A 14021-nucleotide genomic window follows, 5' to 3' on the forward strand; every position below is an offset into this window, starting at 1 on the left:
TGTATGCTCCTTTTGTTTCATAACACCAAGTAAAAATGACAAAAGAAATATATTAGGAGTTAGAAAGGCACTGTCCACCAAAGATGGAACCTCCTCTTCCAATGGCATCTTTTTATGACCAGCTATAAAAATAAGATATAGTCCCTAAAGTAAAAGATGTTCTTCTCCTACTCCCATGCCATACTTTCAAGAAACAGGAGGCTACTGTTCCTGCTAGTCTCTTCTGGTGGCCCCTGGAAATTGAAGCTTCTCCATCACTGTGGGACATCAAGATGGAACAATCCCAACTTTTTTTTTTCACAGAGTTGGCACTGAAGAAAATAAGATAGCACGCTCAACCAAGCTAAAATATGTGCATGTCATTTTCAGGTACACGGCATCTAAATCAACATCACTGTTTCAACCAATCCAATGTGGCCTCTTGGAGATGTCCTGATTTTGAGAATTCACGGTTTCCAAAGTTGGCATCAGGCAACTCATCAAGGTTCAATGGAGCAGATACAACCAACAAGACTAGGATGCAATATTTTAAATCCTAAAGTGGCACAGAAAGTTGTTAAGAACCTGAGTATCAACTATTTCATCAAAATTAGTTTCTAATCTTATTCCATTACATTATGATGTTAGATGTTGATATTACAGTAAGGTGAAGTAATGATGTCCTGGGCCCTAATGTCATGAATTTGAATTGGTGGACTGGTGGTTGATCTTCCAAACATTGGTTTTATCCTGTTCAAAGTGAACGCCGGGATTTCTGGCATGTCTGACCATCCAAGATGATGCATACACTGACACCATCCAGACAACAATGGCGTCATTCTTCCAAGGGAGCAATTGGACCATGTCATTAATAGAAAGAAGACCATGCACGATGAAGCTTGATGTTAGTATTCTTGCCCAATCTAGCTGGATTCTAGTGCCAGGATAACCTTTTAGGATAAAAAGAAGATGCTTCCCCTTTTCCATCAAGTGCTGGGGACCAGACTGCCATTACTGCCCTTCCTACCATTGCTCCACCATTAGGTCTATCATGTGGTTGACACCCAAGTCAGAAGAATCAAAAAAGTCTGTACAGAAGATACTGTTACCAACTGGACTGGCAGAGCCGAGACCTGATGCTGAACCCGAGGTCAAGGCTTCTAGCCAATCAACAGGGTCAAATCCGGCACGGGTCCCACTCCCTTGCCAGGCATCTGGAGGAGATGGCGGCATCTCCAGAGAGTCAGGGGAGAAAACAGAGGACAGCGAATCCAGTGATGCTGATGAAGAGGAGGCTGTCGAAAGGAAATCGTAGGATCCGGGAAAATCAAAGATGGCAGAGGACACCAGCGGTGGCTCATTGCTGGAGCAGGATTTCTTTGGTGGTGATGCTTCTTGGTGGACCAATGGGGACAAGGAAACTTGATCAGGAACCTCTGGGGTCAAGGCAGGTGCTTGAAGAATGTCACCTAGATGCCGCAAAACAGATCACACATTGACATAATAGTGAACCCCCACCTCAATCTTCCTAACTCCAAGTTAAAAAAGAAGAAGCCACAGAACAGGTTTTCATACCAGGATTTTGCCCTGGATCATACGGTTGTGGCCATCTGAGGAACAACTGTCTCTTTAACCCACCCTTCCCCAAACTTAGGGCTCCTGTTGGCTCCTTTAGTGCTCCATCTTTGTTCCTAATAGCTTTTTCTCTTATTAATTCCTCCATGAGCCAGTACCGATTGCAGTCTGCAAAACGTATTAGAGTCATCATCTCACCTGTACACATCAGTGGTTCTTCTAAAATCTCTTCAATGGATTGGCTTGGCACCAGCTATATAGAAAGGGAAGAAAAGAGAGGGGGTCTCAAAGAGGGTCTGTCTCAAGAACAAAGCCAGAACACGTTCTGGCACAAGGATCAATTACTGATCTTCCAAGCCAATGTTCAAGCCAATGCAAGCATTGATGGTGAAGACTGTTCCTTCTCTCTTATGGAAAATGGAACAACTCTGAAAAAAAGTTGAAGGATTCAGAAGATACACAGCTGTCCATACCTCTGTTCCACGTTGCTATTATTTAAACCGGGATTAAAGAGCCTGGAGAACTTTGGCAATCCCAAGGTAGCCAATTCCTCTATGGTGGCCTGTGTGCAAAGCAAAATCAGATCGTCTGCAAGAAAGACCGACAGGGATGCCCCAAAATAGTACCTGAGCCTTTTGAATGGCCTCTTGGAGCTCTTCCTCCAGGGACCGAGTGGCTGGGGCCGGATCAGGAGGGCTGGCTGTAATCTCGAGGGGCAGCTCCATATCAGAGTGGATTGGCTCACACGAGGGGGAGCATAAAACCTAGGAAGAAAGTGGAAGAAATGCTAAGAGTTCAACCTGATTTCTTCAAGCAAAAAGCCCCACTGGCTTTAATACTACTCATGGAAAACACACACACACACACACACACACACACACACACACACACACACACACACCCTGGTCTCAGGCTAATGGTTTCTTAATGACTCTGCTCAGTGCTAGGTAGAAATGCCTGACGTTCCCCAAGTAGGAGGGGCCTGGAGTCCTGAGTATGGAGGCGATCCTCAGGCTGGAGACAGAGATGACAGGGATCAGGGAGGCTAGCAAGTTGGGGGGTGGGGGTTTAGGAGCAGGTGAGAGCACCGAGGTGGGGATGGGCAAGGGGAGGTATGGTTGGAGTCAGTGGAGAGACCGTTGCCAAGGAGCATGGTCTTGGTGTCTTCCACCAATTCTGCATTCTGGCTGCCTCTGCTCTGTCCCAATATCCGACCATGAAGCCTTGGGAGCCCTGGACGTAAGCTGTTGCTACTCACTCAACAGTGGCCACAGGATTGGAAAAGATCAGTTTACATTCCAATTCCAAAGAAAGGCAGTGCCAAAGAATGTTCAAACTATCGCACCATTGCACTCATTTCACATGCTAGTAAAGTTATGCTTAAAATCCTATAAGCTAGACTCCAGCAGTATGTGGATTGAGAACTACCAGAAGTAAAGGCAGGATTTCGAAGAGGCAGAGGAACTAGAGATCAAATTGCCAACATACGCTGGGTCATGGAGAAAGCTAGGGAGTTCCAGAAAAACATCTACTTCTGCTTCATTGACTATGCTAAAGCATTTGATTGTGTGGATCACAACAAACTGTGGCAAGTTTTTAAAGAGATGGGAGTACCAGATCATCTTATTTGTCTTCTGAGAAACCTATATGCGGGTCAAGAAGCAACAGTGAGAACTGGACACGGAACCACTGATTGGTTCAAAATTGGGAAAGGAATCCGGCAAGGCTGTATACTGTCGCCCTGCCTGTTTAACTTATATGTAGAGCACATCATGAGAAAGGCAGGGCTAGATGAATCAAAAGTTGGAATTAAGATTGCCGGGAGAAATATCAACAGCCTAAGATATGCAGATGATACCACTCTAATGGCAGAAAGTGAAGAGGAACTAAAGAGCCTCTTGTTACAAGTGAAGAAGGAGAGTGCAAAAGTTGGGTTGAAACTAAACATTAAGAAAACCAAGATCATGGCATCCGGCCCTCTGAATTCCTGGCAAATAGATGGGGAAGAAATGGAAGTAGTGACAGATTTTATTTTCCTAGGCTCCAAGATCACCACAGACGGGGACTGCAGCCAAGAAATTAAAAGACGCTTGCTTCTGGGGAGGAAAGCCATGGCAAATCTAGACAGCACACTGAAAAGCAGAGACATCACCCTGCCAACAAAAGTGTGTATAGTCAAGGATATGGTCTTCCCACTTGCAATGTATGGCTGTGAAAGTTGGACCATAAGAAAGGCTGAGTGCCAAAGAATTGAGGCCTTTGAACTATGGTGCTGGAGAAGACTCTTGCGAGTCCCTTGGACTGCAAGGCGATCAAACCAGTCAGTCCTAGAGGAGATCAACCCTGACTGCTCTTTTAGAAGGCCAGATCCTGAAGTTGAAACTCAAATACTTTGGCCACCTAATGAGAAGGAAAGACTCACTGGAGAAGAGCCTAATGCTGGGAAAGATTGAGGGCAAGAGAAGAAGGGGACGACAGAGAATGAGGTGGCTGGATGGAGTCACTGAAGCAGTAGGTGTGAGCTTAGATGGACTCCAGAAGATGGTAGAGGACAGGAAGGCCTGGAGGAACGTTGTCCATGGGGGAGGAGAGCGAGAGTGAGAGAGAGAGAGAGAGAGAGAGAGGGGGGGGGGGATGGCCCAACCGATCCTCCACAAAATTGTCCACACCTTAAAGTTATCCAGATTGAGTGACACTGGTAGTTGGTAGAACTTATGGCTGTTTATTTGATGTATAATAATTATAGGTTTGCTTTCGGGTCTTCTGTGCTTTTTCCTGCTGGTGCTGCAAAGTCTGGATAATAACTTTGCTGTCCCTTTTCTAACCTTTCTGCTCTCTAACTGTGCAGCCCCTCCCTCCCTATCTGGTTAATTGCCCTGACCTCTTTCCTGCTAACAAAAGTAATTAACCTCCTTGTCTTAGAGAACGAAATAGTTAACCTTTTGCTCTCACTAGCCACATCACTGGTTCCTCCGTGTCCATCGATTGACTTTCGCACACCATGTGGGGACCAGCAAGTACCTTTCACACATACTTTTACAGATATGAATGCACAAATGTTAATTTGATGATTAATTGATCCGGCACTGTTCCCTTTCACTGGATGGGGAGGGGGAACTTGAGACTAATGCATTTTTCTGATGTTGCTGATACCCATTGTGGTCATTAAAGGAGAACTACCTGTACTTATATTATATAGAGAAGCTCCCATCCCATTCAGCGACAATATTGACAGGAGAGGCCATTCAACGGGTACCCATGGGGGATGGGGAAAGTAATGACAGATCCATCGTGATGCCATCACACAGTGATAGCTCCTTATGAATACCTGCGAGCATCAGATGAACACAGATTTCCACAAAGTGATTCTTCAGCTAAGGATAATTTATTTAGTAATAAGTTAGGATGCTGAGCTTGTCGATCAGAAGATCAGCAGTTTGGCGGGTAGAATCCTGAGTGCCGCATAGCAGAGTGAGCACCTGTTACTCATCCCAGCTTCTGCCAACCTAGCAGTTCGAAAGCACGTAAAAAAATGCAAGTAGAAAAATAGGGACCACTATGGTGGGAAGGTAACAGCGTTCCGTGCACCTTTGGCATCTAGTCATGCCGGCCACAAGAGTACGGAGACGTCCTCGGACAAATGCTGGCTCTTCAGCTTTGAAACAGAGATGAGCACCGGCCCCTAGAGTTGGAAACGACTAGCATACATGTGCGGGGGAACCTTTACCTTTACCTTTAAAGAATGATATAGCCTTCCCCAGTTAGGGACCACTTGGAATCTATGGAGTTACTTGGAAATAAAATTTACCTTGAGAAAATGGGTTTTATTTGAGAGGGTAGAAATGGCAGCACCCGCAAATTGAAATTCATCTGTCTGCTGACTTAGATGTACAAAATATTTTGTGTTACATCTGCTTACGTTATTTAATTTTCTTATGAAACAGCAAACACAAGAATCCCCCAAGAAATGTTCAATCAACACTTTAATTCCCAGGGTATACTGGCTAGCAGCCAAAATCCAAAATATCTTGGAAAGAGGGCACCAATTTACAGAAGGCTGCATTTCCAGGAGTCAGAGTGAAGCGGATGAGTCAGGAAAACAGTCATACAGGAAAGCAAAAAGCATCTGTCACTTTTCAGCTCAGAGGGAAGATGAGTCCTGGGGATTCTTCAAGGGGGACCATGGGGGAATCAAACAAGTCAAGATTAAGGCTACATGATGCCCTGTCCCCAGCTCCTTTTAACAGGCACATATCAAAAAGGGTCGAGGATTCAGTTATATGGTCATGGCTGCCATCTTTCTTATTGTTTATTGATTTTATTAAATTTAGAAGCTGTGGTGGTGCAGTGGTTAGAATGCAGTATTGCAGGCTAACTCTGCATTCCACTGCCAGCAGTTCGATCCTGACTGGCTCAAGGTTGACTCAGCCTTCCATCCTTCTGAGGTCAGTAAATGAGGACCCAGATTGTTAGGGGCAATATGCTGACTCTGTAAACCGCTTAAAGAGGGCTGTAAAGCAGGGTTGGAGAGGGTTAATGTCGTACCCTGATTCTGGGATCTCAGGAAGCTTCACTCTCATTAGAAGCAGGCTGCTGATCTGCAGACTCCCGTCGAGATTCGTAGACTTGTATAACCCTTCATTCTATGTGTTGTTTTTCCAAGATTTTCTTTGACCCACTATCCCTTTTACAAGCAACCCCATTGTCCTATTGTGTGGTTCCTTTTCAGGCTAGCCAAGGAAAGCTGACTTGCTTACCATGAACTCGTCTTCCATGCCCCCTCCCTCCTTGGCGCACTCTCTCTTGGGGATGTAAGGAGGGGGCGGAGCTTCCTGACGGCCCGGTGACTGCAGTGCTCCCTTGCGGCGATTCTTGATCTGCTTGTGCACCTCCAGCTCCTCGCGGGGGTCGCTGTCATGGTGCTTCAGCTCTCGGTGGAGCTTTAGTGCCAGATTCTCCACCACCCGCTGCTTCTCCTGCAGGGTCTGGGGTTCTTCTTCTAACTCAGAAGGTGCCAAGCGGGCGCTGGGGAGCGGGGCAGGTGGGGGCTTCACCCGGGCCACCTGGTAAGGCTTGAGGCGTTCCAGCAGGGCTGGCTTGGTGCCCGAAACAGGGAGGCCCCGTTTACGGAGCTGCTGGCGGAGTTCAGAGACCTGAGAAGCGAAATTATGGCCATAGGTAAGGAAAAGGGGAGGAAAGAGGTGGTAGATCACAGGTAGTTCTCGAGTTACAATTCATTCGGTGACCGTTTGAAGTTACAACGGCACTGAAAAAGTGACTTATGACAGGTGCTCAGACTTACAATCGTTGCAAAGATCCCCATGGTCACATGATCAAACCTCAGGCAGCTGGCAACTGGCATGTATTTATGACAGTTGCAGTCTCCCAGGATTATGCAATCATTATGAGTAACCTTCCAAGCTGGCTTCTGACAAACAAAGTTAATGGGAGAAACCAGGTTTGCTTAACGGCCACATGTCACTTAACAACTGCAGTGATTTGCTTATCCACAAAAGGGGAAAAGGTGATGAAACTGCAGCATGTCTCCCTTAACAACTGTCTTGCTTAGCAACAGAAATGTTGGGCTCTATTGTGATCTTAAGCTGAGGACTATCTATATCCGAGGTCTTCAAACTTGGCCCTTTTATGACTTGTGGACTTCAACTCCCAGAATTCCTCAGCTTGGGTCCTATCATGCCCTATTATCAGGGGTCTTCAGACTTGGCCCTTTTATGACTTGTGGACTTCAACTCCCAGAATTCCTCAGTCAGGCACGCTGGCTGAGGAATTCTGGGAGTTGAAGTCCACAAGTCATAAAAGGGCCACGTTTGAAGACCCCTGATCTATATTAATCAAATGCACGGAGAACAGGTGGTCCTTGACTTATGACTAGTCACTTCACAACTGTTTGAAATTACAGAGCATCCCAAAAAGATACTTATGACCCAGATTCAAAATTCCGATGGTTGCTCCCCTCTTCAGGCCCTTTCATGCATTGGTATTTCACTTCTCAGTTAAAAAACTTTCTGCAGAGCAAAACTGAATGTCCCGGCATAGAAAGAAAAGGCATTAGAGGAATGGGAAGCCAAAGAGAAGCGCTGGCGCTTGAGGGTAGAGTTATGTTTTTCATGTGCTCCCTATTTCCATAAGCAGTGGGGGGAAAAAATCCCCGATTTGATTCTTTGGAGGAGAGAGGACAAACTCCATCTCTGGAAATTGGGCTTAACTGATTTTCCTCCACATTGCCAAAGTTTGAAATACAGGAGCCTTGTGACTCTTTCCCAATCCACAATTCTATGATTATGGGACCTCTACGAGGCAAGCAGAGCAAAAGCGAGCAGGCAGGACCGTCCTGAGGGAAGTGTGATGGAAATCTGCAGGCAGGCTGCACTGAGGGACTTCAGGCCCAATGTTTGAAAGTGCGCCAAACTGCCGCACTGGCCTTGGTTTCCGCCTTCAGTGTCTGGCTGTCAGATCCTCAACAGTCCCGGACTTCAGCTGTTGTTAATAGAATAGCAGGCCAACGTGTAACAAAGCCTCCCATTATTCACAGACTTATCTTGGAGGAGGTTGTGCACCAGCTGAGACCCCAGGGGGGAGGAGGAGTGATGGCTATTGTCGTCCATGAATTGTTACAGGCTTTCAGAGGCTCTTTTTAGCAGACAACCAGATGTGAGGTGCTCTGGGTGAAGGTGGGCTTAAGGCAGGGGTAGGCAACCTCGGCTCTTTTATGACTCATGGACTTCAACTCCCAGAATTCCTGAGTCAGCTATGCTATGCTGACTCAGGAATTCTGGGAGTTGAAGTCCATGAGTCATAAAAGAACCGAGGTTGCCTACCCCTGCCTTAAGGGAACAGTTGGGATCACTGCTAGTGTACCAGCCTTCCTGTCGCTCAGCTGGATTTTGTGGCCTGGTTGATAATATTGACTTTTTGAAGTTACAACAGTGCTGATAAAAATCCGGTCCTCACACCTGTGCACCATCCCCACAATCATAGGATCGCAATTTGGGTGCTTGGCAACCAGCTTGCATTTACGACTGGTTGCAGTGTCCTGCAGTCGCACAAAGTTTTCTGCTAATTTTCAACATAAAATGCTCATTTGGAAAAATGGATTCTCACTTACAACTGCCGTGTTCACTTAACAACCACGGATTCGCTTAACGGTCGTGGTGATTCACTTAACGACTATTGTAAAAACGATTCGAAAATCAGGTCTGACTCAACTTACAACTTAAGACAGAAATTCTGGTCCCAATTATGGTTGTAAGTCGAGGATGATCTGCATTCTGCTTTGGGATTTCAATTTGCCACCTGATGGTACTGAGTCCACAGGAGATTGTGGCATCCGTGGTGACCATGGAATTACCTCAGTCATTGAGATATGTTGGAGATTTCTATTGTAAGACAGACCCCCCCCACTCCAGCACTTTTACGCTGCTGCCTGAAATCTAGTGTGGCCCTCAGCAAGTACATGCATGTTTAACTGATACACACTGACACACAAAAAATGTGGACTCTGATCTTTTACAGAGAGCTGAGGTATGGGTTATGCTTCATGTAAGCACAGATAGAATATCCAGTTTGGTGAATTTTCCAATCTCTTCCTGATTATGTCTGGAAACCAAAGCCATTGGTCTTGTCATGGATACCCTTTCCTTCCTCAGAGGGTCCTGAGGAGGCCAAATTCATCTCCCTGGCTTGCTTTTTCTCAGAAATCAGGCAGGCAATGATACGATAACCGTGACTGGAAAATGTACTCAACCCAGGGAAAAGACAGACAACATTAACTTGAACATGACTAAGCAAAATGGATTGGTTGCATTGGTTTACTCCTTGGTTCCCTATTATCATCTAACCTCTTCTCCTCATAAGACATGTTTATTTATTTATTAGATTTTGATCACACCTTTATTGTTATAAACAACTCAAGGCAGCGAACATATTTAATACTCCTTCCTCCTCTTATTTTATCCACAACCACCACCCTGTCAGGTAGGTTGGGGTGAGAGTGACTGGCCGAAGGTCACCCAACTGGCTTTCATGCCTAAGGCGGGACTGAAACTCATCGTCTCCTGGTGATTGGCCCAAAGTCACCCAAATTGGGACTGGAATTCACAATACTTAACCAATACTTTGCCAGTCATTTACCTAACATCGTGTTAGGCGACTCGAGCTGATTAAACCCCCAAACCTACCGTGAGCTCTTCTAAGTTGGCAGGTAACAGTTCTGGTTTTGGTGGCAAAGGGGAGATTGGGGTGGCCGGAGAAGGAAGAGGGAGCGTTGGAGGCCCATTTGTGGAAGCCGGAGTACCAGGGAAATTCAAAAGTTGCTCTGGAGCATTGCTGGGTTAAAGAGAGAGAGAAGCAGAGAAAGAAAATAAATAAGGGACTATTGCTCCAGGACAGCTTTGCCTCAGACCATAAAAATAAAATGAGATTAGTCCACGTGACAAAGGCCTAAATTTATTGAAAGCTGGGCAGCATACAGGTTTAACAAATTATTATTATTATTTTATTATTATTATTATTATTATTATTATTATTATTATTATTATTATTATTATTATATATTTATTTATTTATTTATTTTATTTATTTATTTAGTTTTCTATACCGCCCTATTCCCGAAGGACTCAGGGCAGTTTACAGGGCAATATTTAAAAGACAATATAAATTAAGATAAAAATAGAATTAAAAAGAATTAAATTAATAATAGCCCAACAATAAAACAATGTTAAAATTTAAAACTAAAACCTCCCTCAGTCCAGGCCGGATAAATCGAAAAGCCAAGTTCTCAGGTCCCGGCGAAACGAGCGCAGGTCGGGGGCAGTCCGGAGTTCCACAGGTAAATCATTCCAAAGGGCAGGCGCGCCCACAGAGAATGCCCTCCCTCTGGGGATCACCCGCTGGCATTCCCTAACCGGCGGCACCCTAAGGAGGCCCTCCCTATGGGAGCACACAGGACGATGGGAAGTTGATGCCGGCAGCAGGTGTTCCCTTAGATAGTCCGGACCCAAGCCATTTAGGGCTTTATAGTTCATTACCAGCACCTTGAATCTCATCCGGAGGGCAACTGGAAGCCAATGCAGCTCGCGGAGAAGAGGTGTTACATGGGAGTATCGGGAGACTCCCATCACAACTCGCGCGGCCGCATTCTGCACCAGCTGAAGCCTCCGAGTGGTCCTCAAGGGCAGCCCCATGTAGAGAGCGTTGCAGTAGTCTAACCGGGAGGTCACGAGTGCATTATTATTATTATTATGCCGAGTAGTTTAAACTGGGAGCTGTAGGTTTAAATTCCCGCTTAGTAAAGAAACTGAATTCCTGCTTTTAAATCAATCAATGGCTCCCCACAAAAGTCCCTCACAACATTATTGAGTAGAATAAATGTGGAGGAGGAAAGCCAGCCATTCTTTCCTAGGCTCTTCAAAGAAGGAATAAAAGAGAATTCTGTAAAGACAAATAATACAATTCACCAAACCGGCCCTAAGCTAGCCTTCAACAGTTCTTAAGACAGAGAAGAAACTAATTAAGGCTAGAAGAAACTAATTAAGGCTAGTCGAAGAGCTCCAGAATAAGGAGCGGGAGGATAATGACATACTGCATGACATGTGTGCAAATATGAACAGTGTTTTATTACAACACATGTGGTCGTAACTTGAGGACAACCTGTAATGCATTCAGTGTATTCATTTAATACTGTATGCTTATATATTGCCAAGCTACGCAAGTTGTTTCTAGAATTCGTGGATAGTTTATGCTAATCGCAATTAAGTCCCATTGCAATTATTGGGACTTGTGGTGAATTAACCATGACTAATTTCAGCAGATGCTTCTCTTGAGTAACTAATTCTGAATTTTGGTACTTAATAAAAACGGTCAGTTAATTTAACAAGTGCTTTTTACACTTCTGGGGTATCTTCCCCAAAGCCAAAAAGTCAAAGAAATAAAAATAGCAGTATGTTCCTTGCTTAATTGGAAAGCAACACACACTTTAATCTTAATTGGAGAGCAATTCCTTGAAGTAGAGAATAAGTGGCAAGTCTCGGGATCTTAGCAAAAAGAAATATAAATGTTTTAGCAGCATCCAACAGCGAGCTGTGCCATGAGTCAAGAGTGAACCCTCTGCAAACAGGGCACACTATCTGCAAGATGGCAAGCGAGGTCAAAAAAAGTAAAAAAAAGTACAGTCTGTAACTGCATGGTGTTGGCCACCCTGTTCATTTCTTTATTTTGTATAGCTGCCCATCTCAAACTGCAACTCTGGGCAACACACAATCATAAAACACTTTACACTTTTATATATATAAAAGAGGGACGCGGTGGCTCAGTGGGTTAGGACGCTGAGCTTGTCAATCAGAAGGTCGGCAGCTTGGCGGGTCGAATCCCGAGTGCCGCGTAACAGAGTGAGCGCCTGTTACTCGTCCCAGCTTCTGCCAACCTAGCAGTTCGAAAGCACGTAAAAATGCAAGTAGAAAAATAGGGACCACTACGGTGGGAAGGTAACAGCGTTTCGTGCGCCTCTGGCGTCTAGTCATGCCAGCCACATGACCACGGAGACGTCCTCGGACAAGCGCTGGCTCTTCGGCTTTGAAACGGAGATGAGCACTGGCTCCTAGAGTCGGAATCGACTAGCACGCATGTGCGGGGGAACCTTTACCTTTACCTTATATATAAAAGGCAAATTAAAGACCAAAACAACCTCAACCTTACAGCCATTCATTTAGTGACGGTTCAAAGTCACAACAGCATTGAAAATAGTGAGTTGCGACTGTTCCTTGCACTTATGGCTATCGCAGCAATCTCTGTCTTGGTCATGTGATCAGAATTCAGGCGCTTGGCAACCGGCATATATTGACGACACTTGCAATGTTTTGGGATCATGGGATCGCCATTTGCAACCTTCCCAGCCGGCTTCCAACAAGCAAAGTCAATTGGGGGGGTGGAGAACCAGATTTGCTTGATGGCTGTGTCATTCACTTAACAACTGCAGTGATTTGCTTAACAACCATGGCCACAAAGGTCATAGAATTGGGCGTGATTCACTGACAAACCACCTTGCTCAGCAACAGGAACGCTGGTCCCAAATGTGGTCATAAGTTGAGAGCTACCTGCAGCCTCCAAGAAATATGTAATCTAAAGGTGTGGACACAGCTGGGTAAAGGGGCTCCTCATCACCCTTGGGCACCTAACCAGGTCTTCTGAAAGACCAACGGGGGGGGGGGGAGGGAGAGATCCTAATTTCAGGGAGGAAAAAAATTCCAACCGACAGTCACAAGGGCAGAAAAGGTATGTCTCCTCTTGACTTTTTGGGATTTCCCTTGCAGACTGACGCTGCCTGCAAACCATACCTGTGGTGTTCTCAGGGCAAAGCTAAGAGTTACCTGGCGGGGACTGCGTGGAGAGCCTGAACGCAGAAGGTTGCTGGGGACGTGGGCATGGGCTGCTGCTGCTGATTCAAGATCTGGAGCTGCAGAAAAACCTGCTGTTGCTGCAGGAGGTGAGCGTAGGCAGCGTCCATGGGCAAGGGAGCCTGCTCCCCCTTCTGATCGGGAGGCATGTACTGGTGGTACTTCAGCTTCTTGACTTTGGGCCGGGACTCCTTGGCCTTTTTGGGTCGAGGGGCCTTTCTGGCCTCGGGAACTTTGTGGAGGACCTAAAGAGCGGAAGTGAAAAAGGAAGCAAAGATGGCACAGAGGGTCTGTGGACCAGAGCAAGGAGAAAAAGAAAAAAAAAAGAGAGAGAAAGAGATTCTAGGGCAGCGTTTCTCAATCTTGGCACCTTTAAGGTGTGTGGACGTCAACTCCCTACCACTTGCACTTGATGCAAGATTGTACAAAAGGGGAAATTGCAATATTTAGTGCCGTGGAAGGCATATCCATTATCAGAAGCCACCTGGGTGAAGTGTACTGATGTGAAAGCTGACAGACGTATACGTAAATTTTATGGATAAACATCCAAACAAACCGAGGGGAGGGCGGGGTTCTTAACTTTTGTCTTTTGTTTGATTCGCAGGATTTCTCCTTTCTTTTAAGGGGAGCCGAATGTCAGCGCTGTGACAAACCGAACTGAAGGCATTTTCTTTTTGTCCCCATTGCCACATTTTAGTGTAGAGATATTAGATGAAGGAAGAGGGATGGGGGATGCATAGTTCTCAGTTAGCCAAAACAATTCATATGTGTGAGAATCAAGGTCAGTGCTGATAACATTTTGGCGGGCTGGAGAGCTGGAAGGAGAGCCCGCCTTTTGTAACAAGGCTGGCTGGGGAATTCTGGGAGTTGACGTCTACACACCTTAAAGGTATCACGGTTGAGAAACGCTGGTCTACTCTAGATGACGGGTAGAAATTACACCTTCCTTTTTTATATATAATAGTTAATATGTTTGTGTTTATGCTGTCTGTGCTTTTCTTGCAGGCGCTGAAAAGCTTCAATAAGGACCTTTGCTTTCTCTTTTCTAACCTTTCA

The 14021-nt window shown here is 45.5% G+C and overlaps 1 protein-coding gene across 1 annotated transcript in view; it reads right to left on the minus strand.

Annotated features, from left to right (window-relative positions):
* Positions 1-871: 871 nt before the first annotated feature.
* LOC308676075 (myocardin-like) overlaps positions 872-14021 on the minus strand; it is a 45776-nt gene continuing 32626 nt past the window's right edge. Inside the window, exons 9-14 of the mRNA XM_081341788.1 lie at positions 12939-13210; positions 9753-9900; positions 6312-6707; positions 2181-2318; positions 1753-1807; positions 872-1448 (exon numbers count right to left, since the gene is read on the minus strand). Coding sequence (XP_081197914.1) covers positions 1003-1448; positions 1753-1807; positions 2181-2318; positions 6312-6707; positions 9753-9900; positions 12939-13210 — 1455 coding nt within the window. The 3' untranslated portion in view covers positions 872-1002. The remainder of the gene's footprint in view (positions 1449-1752; positions 1808-2180; positions 2319-6311; positions 6708-9752; positions 9901-12938; positions 13211-14021) is intronic.

This window comes from Vipera berus, assembly GCF_964194415.1.
Source record: "Vipera berus genome assembly, chromosome: W".
NCBI lineage: Eukaryota > Metazoa > Chordata > Lepidosauria > Squamata > Viperidae > Vipera > Vipera berus.